At 43.7% G+C, this 14,477-nt stretch overlaps 1 protein-coding gene and 1 long non-coding RNA gene across 6 annotated transcripts in view; one reads left to right on the forward strand and one right to left on the reverse strand.

Annotated features, from left to right (window-relative positions):
- The window catches only part of MARCHF10 (membrane associated ring-CH-type finger 10), an 88,774-nt gene that overhangs the window by 11,751 nt on the left and 62,546 nt on the right, over window positions 1-14,477 (forward strand). For all 5 annotated transcript variants that reach the window (XM_025436533.3, XM_025436537.3, XM_025436536.3 and 2 more), the window contains exon 3: window positions 5,556-5,675. In XM_025436533.3, the coding sequence (XP_025292318.1) occupies window positions 5,556-5,675 (120 nt within the window). The remainder of the gene's footprint in view (window positions 1-5,555; window positions 5,676-14,477) is intronic.
- On the reverse strand, window positions 945-3,679 carry LOC125755811 (uncharacterized). Its single transcript, XR_007413161.1, has 2 exons — window positions 1,919-3,679; window positions 945-1,746 (listed from the first exon to the last, which is right to left on the reverse strand). It is a non-coding gene; the product is annotated as an uncharacterized LOC125755811 (long non-coding RNA).

Genomic DNA, 14,477 nt, shown 5'->3' on the forward strand with positions numbered 1-14,477 from the left:
TAGAAGATTTCCATCAGTCCATTACCAAAGCGCCCTTTTATCCCTCTTTCACATTGCTTAGGAAATTGTATTGAAATTGTCTTCTGGGTGACTTCCTCTCAATCTGGACCACAGCTTCTTACTCTTCTATGTTGAACCGAATGCCTGTCATTGATGTGAGCCCGCATTACCTAACCTGACCACCAACTCTGTTTATCAGTCTTAGATTCAGCTGACTTGTAACTATTTCTCAAGGTCAAGTCCACCCTCATTGAGCATTTCCAAAACCACTCACCACAAAGTCTGCAAAAAATAAATATGGCTGTCTTTAATATGTTCTGAGTATTGTTGAATTAAATATATAGCAACCCACAGAAACGACTTTGAAGGGAACAGTGGTGAGCTATTTGTATGATTTAGTCTCTCCCCTGTCTTGTTCCAGAAAGGATTTAAAGTAGGGGTTTAAGAATCAATTGCATGACCTTAATAACCCCTCAATAATTTGGTCCATATATGACCTGTGTGTGTCTAGATAATTTACTAAGGTAGACTTTGTATCAGGTCGATACTGAAACCCTGGGTCAAGGAATCCCAGCCTTCACACAGTGCAGCAACCTTCCTGGATACTAGGGATTCCCCATTTCAGGGTGTACAAATAATGTAAGACCTAATAACTAGATATGACTCCTAAATCATATATATTTGCCATAGATTCCTTCCTGTGCTTTACTCGCCTTTAATGAACTGGCTCAAATTGAAGCCCTTACAAACCTCCTGTGTACACTACTCCTGTTACATCCCAAAATACGCTACGGGTTGGTGCATACCAAATTAGCAGTGCCTTTACAGGTCTGTGTGCTGGCAAGAGGAGAGGTGGCTTAAACCCACTCTGAGTTATTTTGATGCTGCTCCTTTCAGTGGTTGGGTGGGACCCTTTTGAAAAAACAAGAGGAAATAAACATCTATTTGGCATATTACATGCTATTTCAGAATCTGGTAGCTAGTACATAATTACATGCCATCTCAGGATTTGGCTCTATTTCTTCAAGGGTGTTCATGCTGCGAAGATTTTTTTTTCCTTCCTTGTTTTGGTCAAACGTGTTTATGTAACTTGAGGCAGAATTTAGCCATTAATGTCTACTGAAAGCTGGAGAGAAAGCTTACACTTGGCATTTCAGAATGATATTCTGTAATCTATCAAATGTGTTCGGATGGGTTTCATTTCCTGTCATTTACTCATCTCGATCTTTCAAGTACCGAGCAAACAACTGAACGTGACGCTATAAACTTGTTCAAAGACATGATAGGAGACTATGCCCAGTGGCGGAGGATGGCAGATTGAGGGAGTAGAGAAAATTCAGCTTCCCCTGCCGCAGGAGCCAGAGGGGAGGGTTCTCTGCCCTGCTCACCTCTGACGTCTGTGCTTCTGTAATAGAACAGGAAAAGAAACTCATTTGAGGAGAATATCATGTCAGATGGTTTTTACGCCTCTGATTTCTTACCTCCTCCAAACTTATGAACTTGAAGAATGCCACCAATGATCATCCAATCCCCAGACTCGGGGTTATGCACGTTTGAATTTAAGAACAGCAGCAAAGTACCAACCGAAGCAGTGGCAACTCACACTTCTCTCCATGCTTGGGGACTTGGAGCAACAATAACCTCAGCAGAGGCCACCGCACTGGAGAGGTAGAGACGGTCATGGCCATGGGACTGTGAGGCTGGAAAGCATTCCTGTGGCCCTTGGCTTCCTAAGGCACCAGGAGGCTGGAGGAGGACCAGAAGGCGGGACTGGTAGTTGAATACACAGAAGAAACTGAGCCCCCCCTCCCACAATCATCCCCCTCCGCTCCCCCCACCCCCCGCTACCTCCCCCCTCCCACTCAGAAAGCTGTAACACTGAAGAAAAAGTGGTGGTTTTCGAGGCACCCCAACTGACCCTGAGCAGGATCTCCTCAGTTGTCTGGTGGGGTGGAGGGAAACTGCAGGCTTAGGAAACAAACCTCTGCCTCCAGGGCACAAAAACCAGGGATGAAACTTCAGGCCTGGACAGAAAGAGTCTTTCTTCTTCCCTGATCAGAGTCACATGATTTGGCAAAGGCTGGCTTTAGAAAGAGACGTAGACCAAGCAATGGGATCAGAAACAACAATTAAAGCCTAATAATGATAATGATGATGATGACGCTGATGACGGTGGTGATGAGTGCCTTTCCCTGAACCTGGCCAGGAGCCGGTCACCCTGCTGAGCATCCTGCCAACAGGGCCTCCAGACTCTGGCTGGCTGGCGGCACAGGGCATCTCCCTCTTAGAGATGAGGGAAGCAAGAACCAATGGAGTTAGTTAGCCTGCCTGCCCAAGGTCACGTTGCGAGAAAGTGGCAGAGCTGGGGTTTGTCATGTTTACCCGTACTGAGTTACAGTGAGTCACAAGACCCACGTTATCCCCCACAGGCATATATGCACATTCTGTGTTCTGCCCCCACTCCAGTAGCTTGTGCTCTGGGGAGGCAGCCTCACTGGGCCATCCAGAGGGTTGGGCTGGGGCGGGGGCCCTAGGGGCTGGTGGCAGAGGAGGAGTGAAGGAGAAAGCCCACCTCCACCCAGCTCAAGGAGGAAATAAGGGGTTACCTGAAGCCTTCGATTTTAAGACTGTCCTCAGCCAGTTCTCTCACATGAAGAGAAACTTATTTATAGCAATTTAGCTCCAGACGTGTGGAATTGAAAGGGGAATATTTTTAAAGTTCCAGAGGAAGGGGAGCTCCGGGATATCATGAGTTACAAATCAGTTCCTCCTCCTCACCCTATGGATTTCACACTCTGCTCTGTCACTCCAGGACCCCCAAAGTAGAACCGACACCAGCATCAAAAATAGAAAAAAAAAATCATTCACGTTTACAAACAACCAGAAAACTAGCCCCTAGGACAGTTACTTACGGTTGGGTTCTTGCTATTTCTGGGACTGGAAGTCTGGACTTGCTTCTGTCCCTGTGTTCCTTCAACTCGGCAAAGCTATAACTTCAAGAGGACTAATGTTTGATTTACACAGAGAGGTTGTTTGGCTGTATTAAGATAAAAATTACCTACCCTGACACTCGTTTGTTCTCCGGCTCCTCTATGAGAAGAGGCATAAGGAACCAGAGGGGAAAAATTTTTTTCGACATTGCAAACCATTCTACTCCTCCTCCCCTTTTGGTAAAGAAATATTTAAGTTGCATGCATTCTTGGAGAGAATTTTCAAAAAACACTCAACCCACAAGAATTCTGTTCATCCCACAAAATCTGCCTTGGTCTTGCGTGCATTTGCTAACACTGTCCTCCACTTTTAGCCTATCAGCATTTGCTTCTTGTGCCTTTAATCCCAGTCGGTTAGGATAACACAGACATCTGCCGCTTCAGGAAACAGCACTCTGAGCCAGAGCTCCTCCCAAACGGGCTCTGATCTGAAGTCATTGGAAAAGAAGAGGCCCATCTTTACTTGAATGTCATTCAACTCTCTGCTAACTCTCTTCGAGTTTACCTTGGTTTATTACTCCGTGTTTGTTTAACTTACTTATCACAGTTACTGTCCAGTATTTTGGGAGGGTTTCTTGCTCAAATTATTTATTAAAACAAACACTGCCGGGGCACCTGGGTAGCTCAGTTGGTTGAGTGTCCGACTCTTGATTTCAGCTCAGGTCATGATCTCAGTGTCTTGGAATCGAGCCCCCTGTTTGCTCCGTGCTCAATGAGGAGTCAGCTTGAGTCAGCTCAATGAGGAGTCAGCCCCTTACCACGCTCTCTAAATTAATTAATTTGAAAAAAACAAAAAAAAAAAAGCCACTGCCCAGGATTTATTAAAATGGCTTGCCATCTATATTAGCATAGTTTTTGAAAATAAGATTAACCGGGGGGGGGGGGGGGGTGCCTGGGTGACTCAATCATTAAGTGTCTACCCTTGCCCAGGTCATTGATCCTGGAATCCTGGGATCGAGCCCCACATCAGGATCCCAGTTTACCTGGGAGCCTGCTTCTCCCTCTCCCTCTGCAGCTCCCCTTGCTTGTGTGCGCTGTCAAATAAGTAAATAAAATCTTTAAAAAAATAAAATAAGATTAACAGTGAGACAGGAAAATAAGGGAGGGGGGCAACCATTTTGGAGTGCTCTCCCTTTCCAAAGAAGGCAGAGTGGAATGGTACACTTTTTTCTCCAGGATTCCACTTGCCGCAGGTACCACCTGGCCACAAAGCATGAGCCCTGTGGCCAGTGCCTCACCAGCAATTCACTTGTGAAGCACAGTGTAACCAAACCGCTGTTCCCAATTCCAAGTGGTTAATGTTTTGTTAATATCAGGTCATTTCTATTTTTAACCATGTAGCATAATATTAGGCTTTCCCAGAGGCGTGAAATTCTGGCAAGTCCTTCCACATCAAGGAAGGAGATGCATTTTCTAACAAAGGGGGAAAATGCGGAAGGAATCTTTCCTTTCTCAACCCAGCCAGGAAGGGGAGATGTCAGGCCCTGTTTAGAAACAGTATTGTTGGTCTTTACACTGCGTTTCTTTATCATGACAGCGAATAATTTGGCTCTAGCAGCACAAAGGTGAATTCGGGCACTGAATCTATAGAAATTCTCCAAGAAGTTTTACTATTTTAAACTATTTAAAATACCAGTTGACACCTCCAATAGCACATGATGTCCTTGGGGTGGTTTTTTTTTTTTGGTCCTGATTCTGGAAGAAAAAAATATTGGTGATAGATTTTCTCTTAATTTTGTTTTTTTTAAATGGAAATTTTTTTTGTCAGTTATTTTAATTTTTTTATTTTGCATTTGGGGACTGATATTTCCCTCTGAAACAATAATGCAATTCAGCTAGCATTAAATGCTAGATGCTGGGGGATTCAAAAGATAAGAGGTGGTCCTTACCCTGAGGGTTCTCACTGATCAGCATACACAGGCTCAAAACAAAACAACTAAATACAACAGTAAAAAAAAATTTTTTTTGCATAATTCAAGCTGTGTATGTATAAAGGAGCAATTAATTTGGCCTGGGGAAGAGGAGCTAGGCAAGGAAAGACTCCACATGAGCTGGATCTGAGTTGATCTGCAGGATTTGCCATCCTGTGAGCATCCCATGAAAGGCATTCGTGGAAGGAAGCGCACATGCTAAAGCTCTTGTGTGCATGGAGGAAATGTCTTACCCTGTAACCAGGTGTGATCCAAGAACCCCTTGTAGAGCAGCAGTAGGATGAGGGGAGCTCTGAAGCGCATTAATACAGAAGAGGAAGTTAATATCCTGTATCGTCAGGTACTTCCTGTCCCAAGAAGGCAATTGTTGGGGAAATACTTGTCAAAACACCTCTTGGTTTGTTATTTTAATTTATTAAAGCACTGACTACTATTTTTGACCTAGCATTTTGGGCAGAGGGAAGAGAGAATGATGCCAGGCTGGGCGTCTTCACACTTAGTAAAGGTGTCAGTGAGCCCTTGGAGATGGACCTTATGCATTTCATGTTCCTCATGATAGGAATTAAGCAAAAATTATCAAAGACTAAAGTTACTGTAGACCTAAGCCAAAGAAACATTTGTTTTTATTTTGCAGGCTTGTCTGAGACGACAAGAATACAGAAAAGACCCAAATGAGAAGAAACGAGATCAATTTTGGGGACAAGAGACAAATTTGGAGAGATCCCGGTTTTTAAGTGGGTCATCTTCCAAACAGGTACTTAGAACTCTGGGAGATATCCTGCTGCTGCTGCTGGCGTATGTGTGGTTGAATTGTGAAAAAGCCAACTCAAAAAGGTGTTGGAGAATCCTAAAGGTCAGGGCAGGGAGATGCAGGGGCAAGAGCTCCCATCCTGACTACTGTCTGAGTCGCTCCTCTGCTGTGTGACTGTCCCCTTTCACCCAGTTGGGCCCAGGAATCTTCTTTCCTCATGGGCCTAATGGAGATTGTCTCCAAGGCACCATCTAAATTAGAAATGCTACAGCTCTCTGATTTCAACAGTTGAGGCACTGGGCCTTCTAAAGCACAGCGTAATCTCTCTATACACCTGCATCTATACCTATCTGATCTGTCCATATAACCATAAGATAGATACAGATATAAAGGGACCCCTGAGTGGCTCAGCGGTTTAGTGCCTGCCTTCGGCCCAGGGCATCATCCTGGAGTCCCAGGAACGAGCCCCACATTGGGTTCCCCCGTATGGAGCCTGCTTCTCCCTCTGCCTGTGTCTCTGCCTCTCTCTCTGTGTCTCTCATGAATAAATAAATAAAATCTTAAAAAAAAAAAAGATACAGATATAAAGATATATATATGTGGGGTAGCCCGGGTGGCTCAGTGGTTTAGCACCGCCTTCAGCCCAGGGCGTGATCCTGTAGACCCAGGATCGAGTCCCGTGTCGGGCTCCCTGCATGGAGCCTGCTTCTCCCTCTCCCTCTCCCTCTGCCTGTGTCTCTGCCTCTGTGTGTGTGTGTGTGTGTCTCATGAATAAATAAATTTTTAAAAAATAGATATATATGTGTATGGGCTTATAGCCTAACCCAGTGCATTACTTAGTCTGGTTTTTAAATAGAGTAAAATGGGGGCACCAGGGTGGCTCAGTTAGTTAAGCACCTGCCTTCAGCTCAGGTGATGATTCCAAAGTCCTAGGATTGAGCCCTGCATCAGGCTCCCTGTTCAATGAGGAGCCTGCTTCTCCCTCTCCTCCCTACTCGTGCTCTTTCTCAGTATCTCTGTTGGTATCTGTCACTCTCTCTCAAATAAATAAAACTTTTAAAAAATCATTAAAAAATAAAGTAAAATGTAAAAACTACATCCTCTAGTAACTAGAAATTGTTCAAATATTTCTGTCTGGATAAAAATAAAAATAATAAGATCAACATGATAGTGATATGATAATAGTTGTAGGTAACATAATCTGAGTGCTTACAATGTTCCAGCACTGTGCTAATAAGCGTTTTATCCATACTAGCTTATTTAATTCTCATAAATCTCTATGTATTTACCTCATTTTACAAATGAGAAACTGAGCCTTAGAAAAGATAAGAAATTTGATCCAAGACTTCACAGCCAGTGCGTGGTAGAGTCGGGGTTCCTTTCCAGGCAGTCTAACTGAGGGAGGGTGCCCACTGAACTCTATGATCATATTTCATGTTTAAGATCTTATCTGAGTAAGAATTTTACTTATCCTATGTAAGCACTAAGTACCACAAGCTGCATTCAACACCGTTTGTTAGCATGGTGAATTGATTTAAGATGAGTAATATGCCTTTTATGAATTCTTATTTAATATTTTATGCCTGCAATATACTCTAGAGGATGGACTCTCTCTTTCTGTCAGCAGCGTGGATCTCTAAGATAGATCCTGGATACTTGATATCCATCAAGTTCTCATTGGGATTTCTCCTTTAATCTGGGATGTTCACACCATGGTTATTTAATGTTCAAAGGATACCTTAAAAACATCAATGATTGATGTTTATGGATGCGGATGTATCCCTGGGTGAGATATATACTCCCTATTAAGAAACATAAAATCACATGATAAAATATTCCACCTCAAGTCTGAAAAGAAAAGACTATCTTACAAAACTGGCACCATCGAAAAGAACACATCGCCTGGATTGTTTCCTGTTAGTCAAAGACAAAATACAATGCCTGCTGCTGATTAAACTTAGGGAGTGAGATTAATCTGAAAATCAACACATTTTAGCATGAAGATAAATTCTCACGGTTTTTTTGCACATAGGAACAAAACCCAAGGACAGCCAAAAAAAAAAATATTACGTACGTCAAACAGTAGCATGCAGCAATCTCTCTAGACTGATAAATAAATGGGCAGCTGGGTTCTTCTGTTTTCACACAAAGACTCACGTGGCCATTTTGCACAGCAGTCCTTGCACATTTGGGATATTCTAAGACTTGAAATTTCATGCTCCTCTCCACAAACTTTGTTTGGGGGGACAGGCTGTTGACAGATTTCTGTAGTGTTCTTTATGCTATAAAAATTATTCATTCTTTAAATCATCATTGCAAAACACTTGGACCACATCTAAAAAAGGATACGGTTGCATAGATAAAAGTGATGATGAAATAAGGACAAAAATATGTGGTCGGAGGCATAAAACTGGCAATTTCTAAAGTATAAGAACAGGATTTTTCATGTTTGCACTCTGTCACCGTACCTCAGTCTGCCAGAGAACCCAAAACAACATCACTTACATAATCTCAAATTTTTCCTGGGTAATGCTATCCCAAGGGTCTGGGCCTTGGTTATACAAGTGCCTTCAAGGTCATATCTTCTCTATCAAGAGGAGTGACAAAAATCAGAATTTTCCACAGTGAAATTCACCTCTGTTTTGCTGTCCGTATCACAGATATTCCTTGGGGTGTACCGGAGGATTGTCTCTGGATACAAGAGCACAGGAAGGGCAAGGGAACAAAAATGTTACCAAATGCATCACTCATCAGCCATCTGACTTGTGTGCTTATAATGCTGATCCCCAACACCCCCCCCCCAGCCCCACCACACACAAACACACAGTCTCAGCCCTTCAACTTTTGCTGTGTACAAATGAAGCCAGAGATCCTTATGAGATAAACTAGATCCAGAACTCTTCAGCCCCCAGGATCATGAGTTGGTTTGGAGTGTTCTCCTCCCAGGCTTGGATCCCCACCCAAATTTCTTTGAAAATCTGGTTGTTCTTAAACATTCATAGTCTGGGCCTGCCCTGCTATATTTCAAATCCTGAGGAAATACAGAATTTATCAATCCTCTTTTCATAGGATCCTCAGTGCCAGGGAGGTCCTGGAGCCAGGACTTTCTCCTAGAGGAAGCTATAAGAATGCTGCCACCTCCCAAAGGAGAATCCAGGCCAGATCAGTCCCAATTTCCAGAGCTCAGTGTGTTGGATATGACATCAGGCACTACCCTTGCAAAAGATCATTCATGGATCAGTAAGAAAAGAGCAGGAGAAAGATACAGTTCAATGAGTAGGTGTAAATCTAACCAAAGCCCTCTATAGGTAAACCTTCCCCTAAGTAATTAATTCCCTTCTAGAGACTCCTATGGCTGAAAACTCCAAGGAACGTGTTGCCTCTGATTTGTAAAGGAGAGTTCATTCTGACTGGTGGGTAGTACAGGAGCGGATGGATGGCTTACTCCACGGGAATTCTTCTACCACAGTCACAACATGAATGTGCCACCACCAAATTTTGATGCTCACATTGCAATTTCTGCCACTTGTTCCTCTCTTGACCCTGTCTCAGATGATCACAATTCTGATTAACCTGGAATTAGTGAGACATTTACCATCAAGTAATGGGTCCAGTATCAAGCTATCATTTCCAGACAACTGCCTAGAGGAGGGCAGATCCCCAAATGCACAGTAAATGCAGTGGCCACTCCATTGTGCACAATGACCTCACCACCACCAGTGGCTTTCACAGCACCTCAAGCAGAGGTTGTATTACATCTAAATCCAAGATAAAGCAATAACCATCAAGCTCGTGTTCTTTAAAGCAGTACCTCCTAAATACATTTAAGTTAGTGGTGTGGCATAGCAGAAAGAACACTTATCATCAAGGGCCATCTCTCTCCCTTATTACAGTGTGAATTCAGACAAGCCACTTCTGAGCACTTCAATTTCCCATCAAGGAGATACTTATTATTAATGCTTATCTTGTGGGATCAATGCAAGAACATGTGAGACTCTTAACGTTTGTACTAACATTAGGTTACATTATAAGCTGCCTTGGTATCTATTTTTATAAATGGTGCTCTAATAGGTACCAGTGGCCGAACAGGTTCTGGGGCTTCCAGAATACCTTCCTTTGCCTCAGCCCAATCCCAGGCCACATTTCTAAATGCTAATGTAATTTTAAGAGGCAACTTAGGTTTAGACCCTTTTCGAAGTTATACACAACCTTGTTAGCTGTTTAATCAGAGTAGAATAAATAAATAGCAGAGTAGAATAAATAAATACCACCTAATCAACTAGGAATTGGATGATTAGTAGATGAAAAAGCAAAGCAGTCTCTCAATATGAGCAGGCAACAGCATCCCTGGGACAGCCGCTGGCCTAGAGGAGCCTGCTATAATTGACAGGGTATTTCGCTTTCCCAAGCCTTCACAGAGAAGAAACAGGAGCTCTGATTTTTCCCAAAGAAAATGATGAAAATGATTAGCCCAGGACTTGTGGGTGGATATGGAGGTATGGCAACCTTCCATGAAGAGGGGCGTCATGAGCTTTTCTCATCTTTCATCCTTGCTGGAAGGGACACTGTTCCAAATACACAAACCTCAAGAACTTAGGACATGTTGTCATGGCATTTGCTTCTTCGTGGGCAAAGAAGGTGGATACCAACCAGTTAAGAGACCAACTCTTAACTCACAGGACCGTTCACTCTGCTAATTAGGAACAGGATTATTGGCCTCTACCATCAGCAATGGGCAAATATTTAGATTCCAGGTCATAAGGACCCAACATTACATTGGAAGGAGGCAGTAAACCTGATACCAGCAGTAGCTGGTTTGTCCCCAGGCCTGGCTCGGTGGGATGTTGACCGGTGAGGTCACCTGAACCTTCCGGAAGGCACGGTAGCCTTAAGTGTGAAGGTGATTACCCAACATAAGCATCTTAATTGTTTTGTTCATGATGATCCAACACTAACTTTGGAGGTTGAAATAAAAAACAAAGCCTCTTTAAGTCACTTGCAGTGGCTTAAAAAGTCAGAATGTCCATCCATACATGAGGGCAGCAAACGTCTAGAACTGTGCTGTCCAGTATGGTGGCCACTAGCCATGTGTGACTACTTACCTTTAACTTTAAATTAATTAAAAGAAAATTTAAAAAAAGAAAATATTAAATTAAGTTACTTAGTCTCACTAGCCACATTTCACATGATCAGTAGCCACATGTGTTCGTGGCTACCATACCGGACCATACAGATGTAGGACATTTCTACCACTGCAGAAAGATCTATGGGACAGGGCTGCTCCAGACTGTGGTCAAGTTCAAAAAACAAAACAAGAGCCCTTGGGTGAGGAAGGGGCTTTGTTTCCCAGAAACTGAACCTGCAAAATCCACAACTCCGTGCTTTGCATACAGTAGCTCCTTGCAAATGTTCACTCTCTGATGATGGTGCAGGAGTCCAAAAGGCTGGCTTGATTTGCATTTTGTGTTTTTGGCGACCTGAGTATTTGCATGCCTCCTTTTATTACCTAGGTATTCAGCCTATCTCAGGCAGGCCTGTGAAACCTTCTGCTTCTCCCCTTTCAAACTGCTCTCAGGGAGTTATTCTCCCATTAATCTGTCAATGTCAACCTACCAACACCCTTACTGGTGTCATGAAAGCAGCCAGAGTTTAGCACATGGCATAAGCGTTCCATGACTCACACTTTTAATTTTCCCTAACTTCTGCTTGTCCGTTGTCAGATTCCTTGGGGGTCGGGCCTCCCTTCTTTCTGGCTCCAGGCCCATGTGCGGATGAAGCAGGTCACACACGCACACACTGGTTCTAACTGCCAAAAGGCCCCACCCTGGGAGGCTGTGAGTCATCGTTAGCACCTGGTGTGGTGTTTGTCATAGCCGCCCTCTTGACTGTAGCTCAGATTCTGCACCCTCAAGGTGCACCTGAGTAATAACATAGCTCTGCACACGACATCTCAAGCTCCAAATGTACGTCATGGAGAGGGAATGTGCAGCCCACGGTCTGACAAGTGTAGATCTGTGGGAATTCTCATTTGAGTTCGTTTTCCATTTTAGCTGTTGATCTCTTCACCGTAGCGTGTACCACAAGCACCTCAGACTCAAGATGCTGACTGCATCATCTGTTTCCCTCAAAATGGTTCCTCTTCCTGAATTTATTTCTGCCCAAGTCAGAATTCTAGAAATTCTCTTGGATTCCTTCTCCTGCTCCTTCTCACACGTTGCAGCAATCAGACACCAAAGCCAAACTGTCTTGTCTCCTTTGTTGTGAATCTGACCATTAGCACACTCCTCTGCAGGGCCATCTTTTTCGGCCTGGAAATTGTAGGACTCATTTCCTTGGACTTTTTTTTTTTTTTAAGATTTTATTTTATTTATTCATGAGAGAGAGAGAGAGGCAGAGACACAGGCAGAGGGAGAAGCAGGCTCCATGAAGAAGGGACTTCTCCCTTCTCCTGGAGCAGGGAGCCCGATGTGGGACTCAATCCAGGGTCTCCAGGATCAGGCCCTGGGCTGAAGGAGGCACTAAACCGCTGAGGCACTAAACTCGGGCTGCCCTCCTCAGACATTTTCTCTTCACCTCACCTCTTCCAGCCAGTCTTCCAGACTGCAGTAGGAGTGATTCCTCTGCAAGCAAATCGGATCATGTCACTCCCCTATTAAAAATTCTTGGGCAGAGCAGTCCAGGTGGCTCAGCGGTTTAGCGCCGCCTTTAGCCCAGGGCCAGATCCTGGAGTCCTGGGATGGAGTCCCACGTCGGGCTCCCTGCATGGAGCCTGCTTCTCCCTCTGCCTGTGTCTCTGCCTCTCTCTCCCTCTCTGTGTGTCTGTCATGAATAAATAAATAAAATCTTTAATAAAAAATAAATAAAAATAAAAATTCTCCGGCAGCCTGGGTGGCTCAGCAGTGTAGCGCCACCTTCAGCCCAGGGTGTGATCCTGGAGTCCTGGGATGGAGTCTCATGTCAGGTTCCCTGCATGGAGCCTGCTTCTCCCTCTGCCTGTGTCTCTGCTTCTCTATTTCATGAATAAATAAAATATTTAAAAATAAATAAAATAGAATAAAAATTATTTACTGGGAGACGCCTAGGTGGCTCAGTGGTTGAGCATCTGCCTTTGGCTCAGGGCATGATCCCGGGGTCCCTGAGGGGAGCCAGCTTCTCTCTCTGCCTTTGTCTCTGCCTCTCTTTCTGTGTCTCTCATGAATGAATAAATAAAATCTTTTAAAAAATTCTTTAGTGGATCCCCATTGTCTTTGGGATTAAGCGCAAACACTTTAGCAAGGTACTTAAATCCCTTGATGGCCTGACCCTCAACTCTGAGGGCACCTCTTCTGTGAAGTTTCTAGAGCTTCTCCTGGGGGTCAGGGGACTTTACTGTTGTTCCTCCTCTGGATTCCCATAACACTCTCTGGGTTCAAGTCCACCTTGGGATACATCTTCTCATCTCCCTACCCCCCCTTAGGCTGGAAGCTACTCAAGAGCAAGTGCTGTTTATTGTCATATTTCCAGAGACCACCACATAATAGGAGCTCAGTGAATGGATGACGGCTGACAGCTACACGAGTGTTTTAGGAATGCACACACGTTGAAGTCATAGTTATATAGTCGTAAGAGCCAAAATAGGAAACTTCCCCATGAATGAAAGAAAACAGGAGATGCTGTCACTTGGACTGGAGTGCTCCCTGACCTTGCTTGCAATTCCTGAGAGGCAAGTAGTTTAGTGAGGCTGTCAAGGTGCCATGGCCAGTTTGGGCTTGAAGATGAGTCAGTTACAATCAACCACTTGGAAACCTCCACACTGGTGGTGACCAGAGAGTGACCAGAAGAGAGCATTCTTTCCCAGGCATACCCCTCTGCACATGGACAGATGGCTTCTTCAGAGCCCCGGGTAAGTTCCTTTTGTCACAGATAGGCAAGAACATGAGGACATAAGAAAGTCTGGGTTCAAGCTCTCTGTGGACAAAAGAAACTCAGAATGTCCTATGTTCTACCAGCTAACTCACCAGACTACATGGGATATTTCCTTTATGATTAGATTATAGATTAATTGGAATACCTGGCATGCATGCCCGCCTGTGGGCAAGCCAGGGTGCTGGAGACTTCAACAGCATTAAAGGAGCACACAAATTGCTAACTGTATGCTGGGCAGAGCCAGCAGTGCTTCATTTCTCCTTCAATTCTGTGCTTTGTCTGAGTTCCACTAGGTAATTTAAAAATAGGCCATGGCAGTAAAATGGGGCAACTGTCAGTTCAAATTGCAGTTGCTTCCAGAATGTTGTCCTGCCTTTTTTAACAGATAAGCAAGACAGCCTAAAGTCAGTCCTTCCACTAGGGTGATTTTATCCTGTGGCCGGGTGATCCAAACACCAATTGTTATCCCAGCTCAGTGAAATTGTCAATGCCGAGAATTGGTGGCCTCTGACCCAGAGAGTTCCTTGTGTTAATTGGACTCAGCAGCTCCGAAATTGTATGAGAAAATTATAATAGTTTTTTTTTCCATTTTATGTAATGCTGTGTATTTCAGTTTACTGTATTTTATTAAAACTCCCTACTTTTAAAAAAATTGCCCTAATTTTTAAAACCAAAAAACTTGTTAAAAGCCAATTAAAATTCCAGCTATCAAAATTTTAAATATTTTCAGTTGCAAGATATTATTTGGGTGCATACCTGCATTAAACATGATTTACAACATACAGCATTTCATCCTAAAGTCTTTGGTATTGCTTTTATATTGCTTTATTCATTAAGGAATTATGAACCGCTTGTGTCCAAGACATGCTAGTAGGTGCTATGGGGATAGGGTACTAAATA

This window comes from Canis lupus, chromosome 9 (assembly GCF_003254725.2).
Source record: "Canis lupus dingo isolate Sandy chromosome 9, ASM325472v2, whole genome shotgun sequence".
Lineage (NCBI taxonomy): Eukaryota > Metazoa > Chordata > Mammalia > Carnivora > Canidae > Canis > Canis lupus.